This window comes from Camelus dromedarius, chromosome 18, assembly GCF_036321535.1.
Source record: "Camelus dromedarius isolate mCamDro1 chromosome 18, mCamDro1.pat, whole genome shotgun sequence".
NCBI lineage: Eukaryota > Metazoa > Chordata > Mammalia > Artiodactyla > Camelidae > Camelus > Camelus dromedarius.
Genome location: NC_087453.1, coordinates 534,348 through 546,705, shown reverse-complemented (window position 1 = coordinate 546,705; position 12,358 = coordinate 534,348). Strand labels below are relative to the sequence as shown.

At 63.9% G+C, this 12,358-nt stretch overlaps 2 protein-coding genes across 2 annotated transcripts; one reads left to right on the top strand and one right to left on the bottom strand.

The window, feature by feature from the left end:
• Positions 1–2,098: 2,098 nt before the first annotated feature.
• On the top strand, positions 2,099–3,736 carry PPDPF (pancreatic progenitor cell differentiation and proliferation factor). The gene is made up of 5 exons (XM_031433434.2): positions 2,099–2,254; positions 2,720–2,798; positions 3,018–3,095; positions 3,184–3,280; positions 3,357–3,736. Exons 2-5 carry the CDS (start codon positions 2,744–2,746, stop codon positions 3,472–3,474), a joined length of 348 nt encoding a protein of 115 aa, XP_031289294.1. The 5' UTR covers positions 2,099–2,254; positions 2,720–2,743; the 3' UTR covers positions 3,475–3,736.
• PTK6 (protein tyrosine kinase 6) lies at positions 3,583–11,863 on the bottom strand. Its single transcript, XM_010997015.3, has 8 exons — positions 11,515–11,863; positions 9,772–9,893; positions 9,359–9,519; positions 8,631–8,784; positions 7,866–8,027; positions 6,627–6,808; positions 5,741–5,894; positions 3,583–5,523 (listed from the first exon to the last, which is right to left on the bottom strand). The coding sequence occupies exons 1-8, from the start codon at positions 11,742–11,744 to the stop codon at positions 5,339–5,341; spliced, it is 1,350 nt and encodes a 449-aa protein (XP_010995317.1). The 5' UTR covers positions 11,745–11,863; the 3' UTR covers positions 3,583–5,338.
• Positions 11,864–12,358: the final 495 nt, after the last annotated feature.

Sequence of the window (12,358 nt, the reverse complement as noted above, 5' to 3'; positions counted from 1 at the left end):
GGCTGCCCCTCTCTGGGGGAGGGGCCTGATGCCCAGCATCTCGGGGGGGGGGGGCATAAGGGGCAGATACTCGGGCACCAGGCAATTTGTCAGCTGAGGGGAGGGCACCCTGTTGCCCATCCCAGGCAAGCGTGTGGTCAGGGGCCGGCTGAGAGCTAAGACCAGAGGGGAGAGGCCACTCCACACAGCGGGCAGCTCTATGAGGCCCCGAGAAGAGGTGACGGCTGGAGCTTGCGTGAACCCAAATGGCCAATAACCCAGCCACATGGCCCTGGTGCATCTCATCCACTACGAAGCTCAGGGTTTGGTGAGTGTACGGGGGCAGGGGAGGGCAAATGGCAAGTGGTAAGAATTAAACTTGATTTTAAATTTAAGTAAAGTCATGATCCAGAACTAATGCCCTGGAGGGGCAGGAAGCTGGCCAGGGCACAGCTGTGGGTGACTCTGGGAAGCGAAGGTCTCTGGCTGTGAAGTGGGGTTGAGGTGGGAGCAGTGGGGGGCCATGTGCCTCTCCTCTGAGGTCTGGCCTCACTTGTATGGGCCACATCTCTCGCCGTGAGCACAGTTATCTTGGAGGCCCATGAAAGGCCCAGCTGGACAGGTGGCAGGGAGAGCCCCTGGAACTGTCCTTTTCCCTGTGACCAGCCAGGGTCCAGTCCGTGGGGACGCCAGGAAGAGATGGAGGACCAAAACTCACCTAGGCCAGGTAGCTCTCCTCTGAGGGTCCTCCCAGCCACGCTGCTGCCCAAGGCAGGTCACAGTTAGAAGTCAGCAGCCTTGACCCACCACCCAGACCAATAAAGGGCCACATCCGGGGCACCCAGATCCCTCCCCTCCTGGGGCCTTGGCTTTTTCGTCTGCTGAGTGAAAAGTCAGACTGAGGTGTGAAGTTATATAGAGCCCAGCCAAGAGGATTATGGGCTCTTCCTGGTGGCCCCCCTGAAGCCCCCACAGATCTCCCGAGACCTTCCCGACCACCAGGGCCGAGACTGCCCAGCCAGGGCCTAGTGGCAAAGAGCCAGGGAGAATGCAGGGGGACTTCCCCCCCTGCAGAGGGAGGCTGGGGCCTGGAGGAGGTTGTGTGGTGGAGGGGGAAAGCTGGTTTCCACACTGAAAAGGAAATCCTCCTCCTGACTAAGAGGCAGGGTGTGGCAGGGCCCAGCCACAACAGGGAACATTCTGGGGTTGCCCAAACCAGAGGGCCTTACCTCCAGCTACCGGAGGCTTCTCCAGACAGCAGTTCTTTACCTCATCCACTGAAATAACCCCCACCTTTGCCTGCCCTGATTTCCACTCTCCCTCCCTCCCTCCCCCACGCCCCACGAGCAGCTGGATGCAGGCTGGAGCTGAGAACTGGGAGTGGGTTCCAGAGCCCCCAGGGCTGTGAGGGGTCATGGGTGGTGGGTTCCACAGCTTCCCACCCGCGGTGAAGTCCCTGAAGGGCTGGAAAGCTCAAGGCATGCAGCCTGTTGTGGGTACCACCGTGTGCCCGCGGGGGCTCACGTCTGGTTGGAGGGCTGAGCACGCAGAAGCAAAAACCCCCAACCTGTCTTGGGTGAGAAGGGGCAGGCCCCATCCTCAGCGGAGAAGGCCAGAGCAGAGGGGCACTGCGGGGCCTCGGCCTGAAGGGCTCAGCCCAGGGCTGTGGCAGCAGCAGAAACGGACCAGAAACGCAGGGGCCATCGTCCAGCTGCTCGCCGCCCCCACAGAGCTGGAAAGGTGGGGGCAGGCTAGACCAGCTGGGGGCCAGGGCCCAAAGCAATGGCCAGAGCCCGGGAAGGGGGGGTCCAGGAGGTGGGAGGGAGACAGGCTGTGCTCTAGGACTGGGGCGAGGGTCATTTAACTACTCCAACTCCAGGCCACGCCAGGGTGCGCTGCCTCGGGAGCCCAGGTCTGACCAACGCCGCAGGACTGAACTTCCGCCGGCACAGGCCGGCAAGGGCCAGGCCAAGGGGGCGGAGCGGGGAGGTGCTTGGGGAGGGGAGGTGCTTGGGGAGGGGCCGAGCCGAGGCCTCGCAGGGGTCCTGGGCGGGGCCTGAATCGAGGCGGGGCCTGAGGGCCAGCTCGTCCCGCCCCCCGTGACGAGACTGCGGCGCCGCCGTATAAGGAGACGCGTCCGCGCGTGCGCGCCCCGCGCGTCTGGGTCGTGGAGCTGTAGCTCGCGGTCACTTCTGCAGATGGGCTCCGTGGCCTAGCGTCCCCGTCCCCGCCACCTGTGATCGTGCGCCGAGGCCCACGAGGGGTCGCCGCCGAGGTTAGGGGCTGGGGCGGCGCGAGGGTGGGGTCGAGCGGCCCTAACGGGCGGCGCGGGCCGGCCCGTGCGCGACGGTGGCGGGGCGGGTCGCACGGCGGCCGAGAGGACGGAAGGGCGGGCGGGGCCGGGGCCGCGGGCGGGCAGGGGCGGCGGGCCGGGCCCGGGACGCGGAGCTAGGGGCGCGCCGGCCGCTTCCAGAGCCCCAGGCCTGCGGCCCCGCGCACAAAGCGCCTTTGTTACCCCGCGCGGCCGGTTCGGGCTGGTTGGAACCGCCCGCGCGGAGAGGGCGGGCCGGGAGTTCCCGAGCCCCGCCTCGGTTGGGTAAACAAACCCAGCCTTTGTGCCCCGCCCCGGAGCCCGTGGGGCTGAGCCTGGCGTCCCGACCGGGCGGCTCAGCCCGGGTGGGGAGCGTCCCTCTCGACGGGCAGCGGTGACCAAAGGGGCTCCCCCACGGTGCCTTTGCAGGTTTCCACCAGCCCAAGCAAGATCATGGCAGCCATCCCCTCCAGCGGCTCGCTCGTGGCCACCCACGACTACTACCGGCGTAAGTAAGCCCCTCGGTCGCGCCCTCCCCAAGTCTCACCCAGCCTCCTTCACCCAGCCTGTGGCGGCAGCTCCAGTGTCTTGAGAACCCTTATCTGGGTGGGGAGTGAGCTGCTAAAGATCCCTGGCACTTGCCCTGTGCTGCCAGCAAAGCCAGCATTTGGCCTGGTGGGCTGGGGGCTCAGTACCCTGCAGAGCTGACTGGGCCTCTTCTCTCCAGGCCGCCTGGGCTCCACTTCCAGTAACAGCTCCTGCGGAAGTGCAGAGTACCCTGGGGAAGCCATCCCCCACCACCCGGGTGAGTGGAGGCCCCGTTCCCATCTGTCCCCAGGGGCCCTCTGGAAGGAGCCAGCTGCAGCATCCTGACTTCACTTTGCTTCCTTCAGGTCTCCCCAAAGCCGACCTGGGACACTGGTGGGCTAGCTTCTTTTTCGGGAAGTCCACTCTCCCATTCATGGCCACAGTGTTGGAGTCCCCAGAGCAGTGAGTCCACTTTCCTGGGGGGCAGTGAGGGGGGTGGGCAGGTGAAAGCAACCTCTGACCACACGCTCTCCCCCAGCTCGGAATCGCCCCAGACTTCCACCAGCACGATCACCTGTGACCTGGTTCGGGAAGCCGTGGGGAAGCAGCAGCCTGGCAGCCAGCCTGGCAAAACCAACTCCAGGCCCCCGTCCTGAGTGGCTGCCACCAGCTGCCAGGCTTCCTTCCAAGGCGCTAGGCTCATAAGAGCCCTCCCCCTCCTCTTCCCTCCCCTCCCTGAGACTAAGCAGGCTACAGCCAACAGAAACGGTTGGGTTCTTTAATATCAAAACAGCAAAACACCAAAAAGGAAGTTAAGAGAACCGCACTCTTTGCTGTCCAAGCCACGTGAGAGCCTTCCTGACACTTAACAACCCTGTGCCTTGCACCAAGTAGAAAATAAACTCCAAGCAGCCATCAGCCTGATGGTGTGTGTGAGCTGTGTGCCCCACCCGCACCCTGCCGCCCCCCGCCCTGGGAGAAGTCACCCATACCCTCAACCTTCTCACTTCCTGGGCGGTGGGGAACTGGCTTTGCTCCCTGGGCCTTCCTGGGGCCCCTCCCTAGGGGGCCACCTCCAAGGTCTGGCCCAGGTGCACATGGGGAGGCAGCTCTGGTGAGCATGGAGCCTCGCATCTGAGAAGGGGTAGGGTGCCTTGCTATGTTGGGGAGCTGGGGAGAGCAGGCAGCCCAGGAGCTGGACAGGAGGCCTCCAGGACAGCCACTGCGGTCAGGGCCCTCTGACTGCACCCCTTGTCCCTGCCACTAATGCTGGGGGCTGGGCCTCTGGCTCTGGGTTCAGGAGCCCAGTGCCCCTTGGAGGACCTTGAGGAGGCCGTCCTCAAGCTGGTGTAGGGTGGTTCATATGCCACGTCTTCCCAGGTGCCTTCTGGTAAGGGGTCACCTCTTCTTTTTCTAGCCTCTTGAAAGATGCTCTCTGGACAGGGTTCCCCAACCCTGGGGGCGTGGCCCCAGGCACCCAAAACTAAGGCTGAGGGGTAGGAGGTGTAGGAGTGCCCTAGAGGGGCCCTGCCACCAGGGACAGCCCAGCTCTGGGCAAAGTCCAATTCCAGGGGCTCTGTGTGTGGTGGTGAGGGTGTGGCTCATCCTCTGCTGGCCTCCTGGTGGTTGGCTGGTGGTGTCCAGCAGAGGTGGACCGGGGGAGTGGAGGGAGGCTTGGTGGGAGGTTAATGGGCTGGGCTCAGCAGGCCCTTGAAGGAGCCCATTCTCTGACCTCCCCATCTGCACTCTGCCTCATTCGCACAGGTCCATTCCAAGGCAATTGGATGGCTAGTGGCCCCCAAAGGCTGCACCCTCTGTCCTGCTTGCCCTCAGTGTGTCCACACAGACTGCAGAGTTGGGGGGTGGGCTCCCCTGTGGTCCAAAGGCTGGTAGACAGTGATGAGCCAGGGGGAGGGGGCATACCTCCAAGGCTGGCCTGAGCCCCACCCAGTCTTTCTGGCCACAGTGTCCAGATGAAGCCCCCAGATCCCCTGGTGGCAGCTGCTGATTGCTGAGGCAGGTGGCCAGGGACAGCCGCCTCGCACCAGGTAGCAGGCATCAGGGCTCCTGTCAATGCAGAGTGCTGGAAAGTCCATGTCCCCTCAAGTTCAGGGGTCAGGCAGGGCCAGGTGGCAGAGGGAGTGCAGCCAAAGCCTAAGTCCCCACCGTGCACAGCCAGGGAGGCTCAGTCCTGTCCTGACAGTCAGTGGGCTTCGGGTCAGGACCAGGGACAGGTCCCCTCCCTTAGGAAAGAAGGGAGGGTTCCAGAGCAGGCGTGGGCTGTGGAGGGCCTGGCACTTTCCAGAGCTGGTGTCGAGAGGAGTAGGTGGGAGGAAGGGGTAGTCTGAGCCCTAGACTGCACTGGGTGAGCTCCCCTGCCCCGGGACAGGGCGGGCCCAGTGCTGCCGGGGGCCCCTACCTGGGAGTGTCCAGTTGGTTCATGAGCTGCAGCCTTAGCACAAATCCTCAGTAACTCAAGGTCAGCCCACACCCTTGATCCGCGGTTGCTCAGGCCCTTCCTCATGGGTTCTCGTACCTGGTGCAGCTGGAGAGCTGCTCCCGCAGCTCTTTGAAGCCAGGCCTCTGCGTGGGGTCCCTGTGCCAGCAGCAGAGCATCAGTTTGTATGTGGTGGGTGGGCACTTGGAGGGGCAGGGCATGCGGTAGCCTGCTTCCACCTTCAGGAAGGCCTCGTGGTTGGACATGCCTGCAGGGGGCAGAACAAGAGGGTCTGTGGAGGCAGAGAAGCCAGTGTCCTGGGGCCCTGCCCTCATCCTCTGCATCCCTGGCACCTCCAGGGCCCTCCCTCTGGACGGTGAACCCTGGGAGGCGTCCAGGTGCTCAGTGAATGGTGCAGGGGCCCTGTCCGGGTGACGGCCGCCTCCCCCCCCTGCCCACAGTCGGCAGCACTGGGCACCCAGTACCTGGGTAGGGTGTCTGACCCCCGCTGAATATCTCATGGAGGAGAACCCCGAAGGACCAGACGTCGGACTTGATGGAGTAATGCCCTCGGGAGAGCGCCTCAGGGGCAGTCCACTTGTAGGGGATGCTGTGGTCGTGGGAGAGGTAGATGTCCTCCTGCAATCAGATGTGTGCTGGGCGCAGGTCTTGGGGGCCGCTGTGCCCTCCCCCTGCCGCGTGGACAGGCTTGGGGAGCCCGGTGCGTGGCGGGCAAGTGTACAGTTGTGACCCACACTGTGTCATGGCCTCCTGGGACCCATGCCTGCTAAGCAGGAAGTCCCCACCCACCCATGCCAACAGGCCCCACCCCAGAGGACCCTTTTGCAAAATCCGGGACAAGGGGGCAGAGTTTCTCCCAAAGTGAGCTGCTAGGAGACCCTGGGAGGAGTCGTAGGTTAGCAGCCAAGCAGGCATGACGGGGTTGAGGGGCCGCTCGAGGAGCAAACTGCAGTGACTGAGTGTGGTTTGCGAGAAGCTGGAGCTTCGCTCTGGGGCATCACGACTTGAAGGAATCCCCTCAGTTTCTGTGTTACTGGGGTTCCCGAGATGCTGATGTGTGCAGAGCTGGACAGTGGCCGACGGCGAGTGAGTGGTGGTCCACTCCTCCCCGCCGCGCCCCACCCTGCACATTTGTCCTCTCCTCCTGCAGTTCCCAGGCTCATGCCTCCACTGCCCTCCGGAGCCCCGTGGCCCCCGTCATCTCACCCGTCAGAGTTGCAGCTGCCTCAGCTTCCTGTTGCCCCCGACCCGGGCTCCCTGAGGGCAGGAAGCCCATGGGAGTCTCCTGCCCCCTGCCCAGAGGTGGCCCTGCGCCCCACACCCCCGTTCTCCGCCCTCCCCCAGCCCTACCTTGATGAGCCTGGCCAGCCCAAAGTCCCCAACTTTGCAGGTGTTGTTCTCCCCCACGAGGATGTTCCTGGCCGCCAGGTCCCGGTGGATGTAATTCTGCGATTCCAGGTAACACATGCCCTCAGCCGCCTGCGCTGTGATGCCCGCCAGCTCCGAGGCCAACAGGGCTTTGTCGTCAGAGTCTGCAGAGGCAGCGAGAGGCTAGGGTGAGCGGTGCGGCCAGGCTGAGTCCACTCTGCAAGCTCCTGCCCTCAGTGAGGGGCTGGGGCACAGGGCAGCTGGCCTAATTCAAAATTGGAACTGTGGGCCCCCTGCCACCTTTCTGGAAGGCGATTCTGTATCAGAGCCAAACACAGTCCAACATGCTGTCTGGGATTTCCTTCTGGGAATCCACATTAAAACAATAGGAACTCAAAGGCATTTTTAAGGACTAGGGTGTCCATCACAGCATTATTTACATGACTGAAAACCTCAAAACTGTCAACAACAGGCGCCTGGCTAAGCAGACACAGCACATCACGTGGTGGCGGGCAGACTGTCAGTTTCACGTCTGAAGAGCATTTAAAATGGGGGCCGTTTGCGATGATCAAGCTGATGTGTCAGCCTTCCACGTGCCGGGGTGTGACGACGTCCGTGGACACGCAGCTGTGCACACTGGCTGTCACCCTAAGTGCCCGTTTCTTCCCATTGTAACGTCTCTGGGAACTGGGCCGCATCTGCACCCGGCGCACCTCAGCGAATTGGCTGCGATTGTCTGGTTTTGGTGTTCAGTGAAGTAATGGGACTTTTACAGGTGACGAGATACGTGTGTGAGCGTGTGCACGCTGGAGTGTGGGTGTGTACACAGCGCGAGGAGGGACAGTGCCTTCCAGGAAGAGAAGCGCAGTGAGAACCAGGCCTGGGTGCTCTGGCAGCGGGAGGGGTGGGCAGGCCGCGCCAGGATCTGACCAAGGTGGCCTCAGTCCACTGTGGGTGTAGGAATTCTGAGGGGCTTCTCTTGTCTTTGTTCTCAACTGTGTTTTCTCCAGCTCCTCCGACGACAGGTGGTGCATTTATCACAAGCTATTTTCAGTCCTTTCTCAGACAGGAAAAGCGGACAAAGCACCAAGATTCCCAGGCAGCCCTGTGTGTGGGTTGGGGTCGGGGGTCCTCTCTCTTCCTGCTCACGTTTCCTGTTCCCTCCCACGAGCGTGTGTCATTCTGGTCCCAGGAAAGGGGCCCAGGCGCCCACCCACTCACCCCGCAGCAGCCCCAGCAGGCTCCCCTTGGGCATGAGCTCAGTGATGATGTACACGGGGTCCCCCACGGAGGCCACCGCATACAGCGCCAGGATGTGCTTGTGCCGGAGCTTCTTCATGGCCTGGATCTCTGCCCGGACCATGCGCTGGTGCAGGAGGTCGTCTGTGAGGACGAGTGGCCTCGCTGGGTATGGCGGTCGGAGAAGGTGGGGCCCCATCCCTGCTCCTTCCACCCACCTGCACGCCACAGCGACTCAGGAAACGTGGGCGCCTTCCCCCAGACGCCCTGGCTCCCAAGCCCGGTCCCCACCATTCACACGAGGGTCTGCTGTGCCCACCGTCTGCTCGCCCCACACCCCAGGCACCACCTGCACCCCCACTTGGTTTACGCCTGCGCAAGTCAGGGGTGGATCCAGGACGTTCCCCGAGTGTGTTCCCAGGCACCTGGCCCCCCAGTCCTGAAGCGGAGAATCTAAGCCTCTGGGGGGGTCCCAGGACACTTTGGAAGAACCCGTCCAGGTTTCCAGTGATCTGCTTATTTTGGTGGCTTTCCTTCCATTTACATGGAGAATTTTAAATTCCCTTCAAAGATAAACGCACTTAGGTAAAAGCACGAAAGGAGGAAGCCGCCCAGACGCGGCGGTAGGTGCCACACGTGGTACGAGGCAGGGCAGCGTGCAGTCCGTGGGCGCCTGGGCCCAGGGCTGGACAGGCCGCCTCAGCCCTGGTGAGCAGGGCAGGGGTGCCTGGCCTGGAGCCCACTCACCTCGGGCAATCACCTTGATGGCCACTCGGACCTTGTCCTTCCAGAGCCCCTCGAAGACCTCCCCGAAGTAGCCAGCCCCAAGCTTCCGGCAGAGCGTGAACTCCTCTCGCGGCCTCTCCCACTCGTCGCAGAGGGGCAGGGGCTCAGGCACGTGCTGCAGGGATCCCTGCCGGCGGGTCAGGAAGTCCCCACTCTGACCCCAGCAGGGGGAGCCCCTGGTCTGCCCTCAGATGTAGGGCCACGTTCTGCTTGGGAGCGTCCCAGTGTCCAGTGTGTGTGCCAGGGGCTGCCCCCAGCCTGGTGGACCCCTACTGTGTCCTGTAGACAAACACCACCCCCACCACCTGCTCCGGGCCGGTGACATTGCCCTGAGTACCACTCACACAAAACTCCTGTCCAGCTGCTGGCTGGGACACATGGCCCCTGTCGCCTGTCCCCAGGCTCCCACCCCCCCAGAGAGAGTCAGGACGTGGCAGAAGCATAGTTGACCTCTCACCTGCCCAGGGGTGAGAGTGACCGGGCAAAGGAGGGCGTGTCCCCTGCCCACCCTCCTGCTGCCACGCACAGCTCTGTCCAAGCACAGCTCCCTAGGCTGAGTCTCCCTGAGTGGGCCCCGCCAGTCAGGGTATCAGGACCCACCCCTGCCCAAGGGCTGTGTCCCTGAGGAGGGAAGAGCTGTAGGTGGGCAGGGGCCGCGGCAGGGCCTGGCCGGGGTGGGGCGGCCCTACCTTACTGCAGGGCGAGGTCAGCCGCAGGCCATGGGACAGGCTCTGGGCCTTGTGGTGGTCCAGGAGCTCTGGCAAGCTGCAGAAAGACACGGCCTCGTTGAGGTGCAGCTGGCCGGCCCGCCGCCAGATCCTGTAGTGCCGCACAGCCTGCGCGTCCTGCACTGGATGGAGGGGGGCGCTCATGAATAGGCGCAGGGAGGGGCCGCAGGCAGAGGCTCTCCCAGCCAGGGAGGGAGAAACCTGCCAGGACCTCTGGACAAGCGCCCACCCGGGGGTCAGAGCTCCCGGAGCAGCGCGGGGGCAGGGCAGGCCAGAGCGGCCGGGCTCTCTGCATGCAAGAAGGGTTTAGGGACAAAAAGCCCCAAAATCAGGCATGGGGGCGCTACAGTGTGGACGAGGTGGGAAGGGGGTACCTGAGAGGACGTAGTCGGCGCCTGGCTTCTCGCTGACCCTGATCAGGAAGGCCCCCCGCTCCTTGCCCTCGGCCTGCAGTCGGTGCGAGGCTTCCGAGCGAGAGATTCGGCCGAAGAACCACCTGCAGGGCGAGGATCCTGAGCAGTGAGGACCCCCACCCATGCCCCAACCCTACCCACCTGGAGTCCCAGCCCCCAACTGACCCTCTGCCTCCTCACGCCCCCAACCCTGACCCACAGCTGCCCCCTGACACTCACTGACCTCGAGTCCCCTTCTTTGCCGGACACCAACCCCAAATGTCCCATGTGGCTGGTTCTGGACACAGGGAAAGGCCCCTCCCACCACCCTGCACAGTGTCCCATCTACGGGGACAGAGCTGCCCCACTCTATGGGTACAGCAACCCCCCAAACCTCGGATGTGGCTTTTTAGCCACACTCTTAGGCCATGTCACGCTGTGACTCTGTGGCCACCTTCTGCACCCAGGCCACAGTCATGTTGTGCTCTAGTGCTGTGGGACTGGGACTGAGTGTCTGAGACACATACGTGCACCCACACGCTCACACATGCACACACGCGCACACGTGCGATCACATGCATTCTCAGACACCAGCTCCCAGTGCGGGGCGGGGGACAAGCCCTGGACTCTGGAGGGCAGGGTGGGGCCTGTGGAGTTCCCCAGGTGGCCTCTGCTGCCAGCTCCATTGCCCTCTGCACCCCCAACTCCCTCAGGCCCCGCTGGAATGCCAGCCCCTGCAGGGAAGATCACGGCCCGGCACAGAGCCCTGTGGGGTCCACATCCCACCCCCAGCTGACCCAGCACCTCTGGAATCTCCCCCGTTTGCTCTTCCCCCCAACTGTCCTGCTACCTTCCCACTTCTCAAATGTGCTGAGTTCCCAGGGCCTCGGGCCTTTGCACCAGCCACGCCAGCCCCTGCACTACTGCTGTGGAGGCCCCAGTCTGCAGCTGGCTCCTTCCAGGAGGAGGTGCCCTGCGTGTGGCCACTGTCTGCCCTGCACACAGCAGGCAGTCAATCAGTGGTGCATGGGGAGAGGTGCTGGGTCACGGGGGCGTGCAGCAGGTCGTGGGGATCCCTCCTCTGGGCCCTCCCTACCCAGAGCTCAGAGAAGCACCTCAGGTCGTCGTGCACATAGCCATGCCAGGCTGCACCCCTCAGGCCCGCAGCTGCCTCTGGGAGCCACCTTGCCGGTGCTGGGGCAGCCATGCTGGGACAGGGAGTGTCTGCAGCCCACACCGCATGCAAGTGTGTCGCAATGGCCCTCCCACTCCCTCTGACGAGGCCACCCATCTGGTTTCGTGTGTTTGGAAGGTGAGTCAAACTCCTCTCCCCAAAAGGCCCAGTCTCTGCCTCGGACCCCTGTGCGGACCCCATCACTGTCAGCTGGCAGCCCTCTCTGGCGCCTGGCACTGTGAAGTGGTCCCAAGGGAGCCCGAGGAGGGGCCGTAGCCTCAGCAGCCCCCGTCCCCAGGTGTCAGGCAGCAGAGCCCAGTCAGGTATCCCAAGACCAAGATGGTGGGTCCAGCCACATGGGGGCACAGGGGGACAGAGCCACAGGCCCCTCACTCCTGGTCAGCCCTGTGCCCCTGTCCACCCCAAAGCCCGGCCACTGCGGCACAGAGCTCTGTCCTGACAGCTGCCCTGCCCTGAGCTCATGAGAGGCAGCAGGGCCCAGGGAGTAGAGGCACCCTGGAATGACCAGCTGGGGCGGCAAGGACACTCACGGCTCAGACTCCACTGTTTCGTCTTCAGCCAGATAGTTGTAGGGCATGTAGCCCTCGGCCAGGGCGCTGCCCGCCGCGTCCAGCAGCACGGCCCACCACCACTCCTCCTGCTTCCTGGCCACGCAGAAGAGGTCCCCTGCCCGGAAGCTCAGCTCCTCGGCTGTCCGGGCCTCGAAGTCCCAGAGGCCCACGTACCTGGGGCCCCTGGGAGCCTGGCCCTGGGACCCCATGGCTGGTACAGTGGCAGAACTGGGCCTCCTGGCCTCGCCGCCTTCACTGGCCCGGCTCAGACACCGCTGGCTAGGAGCAGCGTGTGGGCAGGGCTGACGCTGACAGGCCAGCCCGCCCCACTGGGCCACTGCCCACTTCCCTGACAAGGTGGCGGGGCTGGTCACACCTGTGCCACCAGGACAGCTTCTCCCGGGCCTCCCCAAGCACCCTCGACTCCACCCTGAGGGCCCCAGCAGCTGCCCCCCATCCTCCTACCCCTGGGCCAGATCAGTCTGGGTGCTCATCTTGCCTCCCTGCTGTGGGGAACCTGCCCACCAAGCAGCCACTCAGGTGTCCCTGGCCACACGGCCAGACCTGAGCACCAGGGGAGGGAGGGTGGGGTAGCTGATCAAGCCAGGGCGCTCCCTTCCCAAACCTCCCAGGGCTGCTGGGATTGAGCCAGGACACAACAACAGGCAGCTCTCAGCAGAATGGCTGCTGGAAGCCCCGGTGGGCACTGAGTCTCTTCCCACTACCGAAGGTTCTCCAAGTGCCAGGTGCCTCCTTCTCACCCACGGAGCCTGCGCAGTCCCTGAGCCCAGCAGGGAAACTCTGCCACGACAGGAAGGCGGTG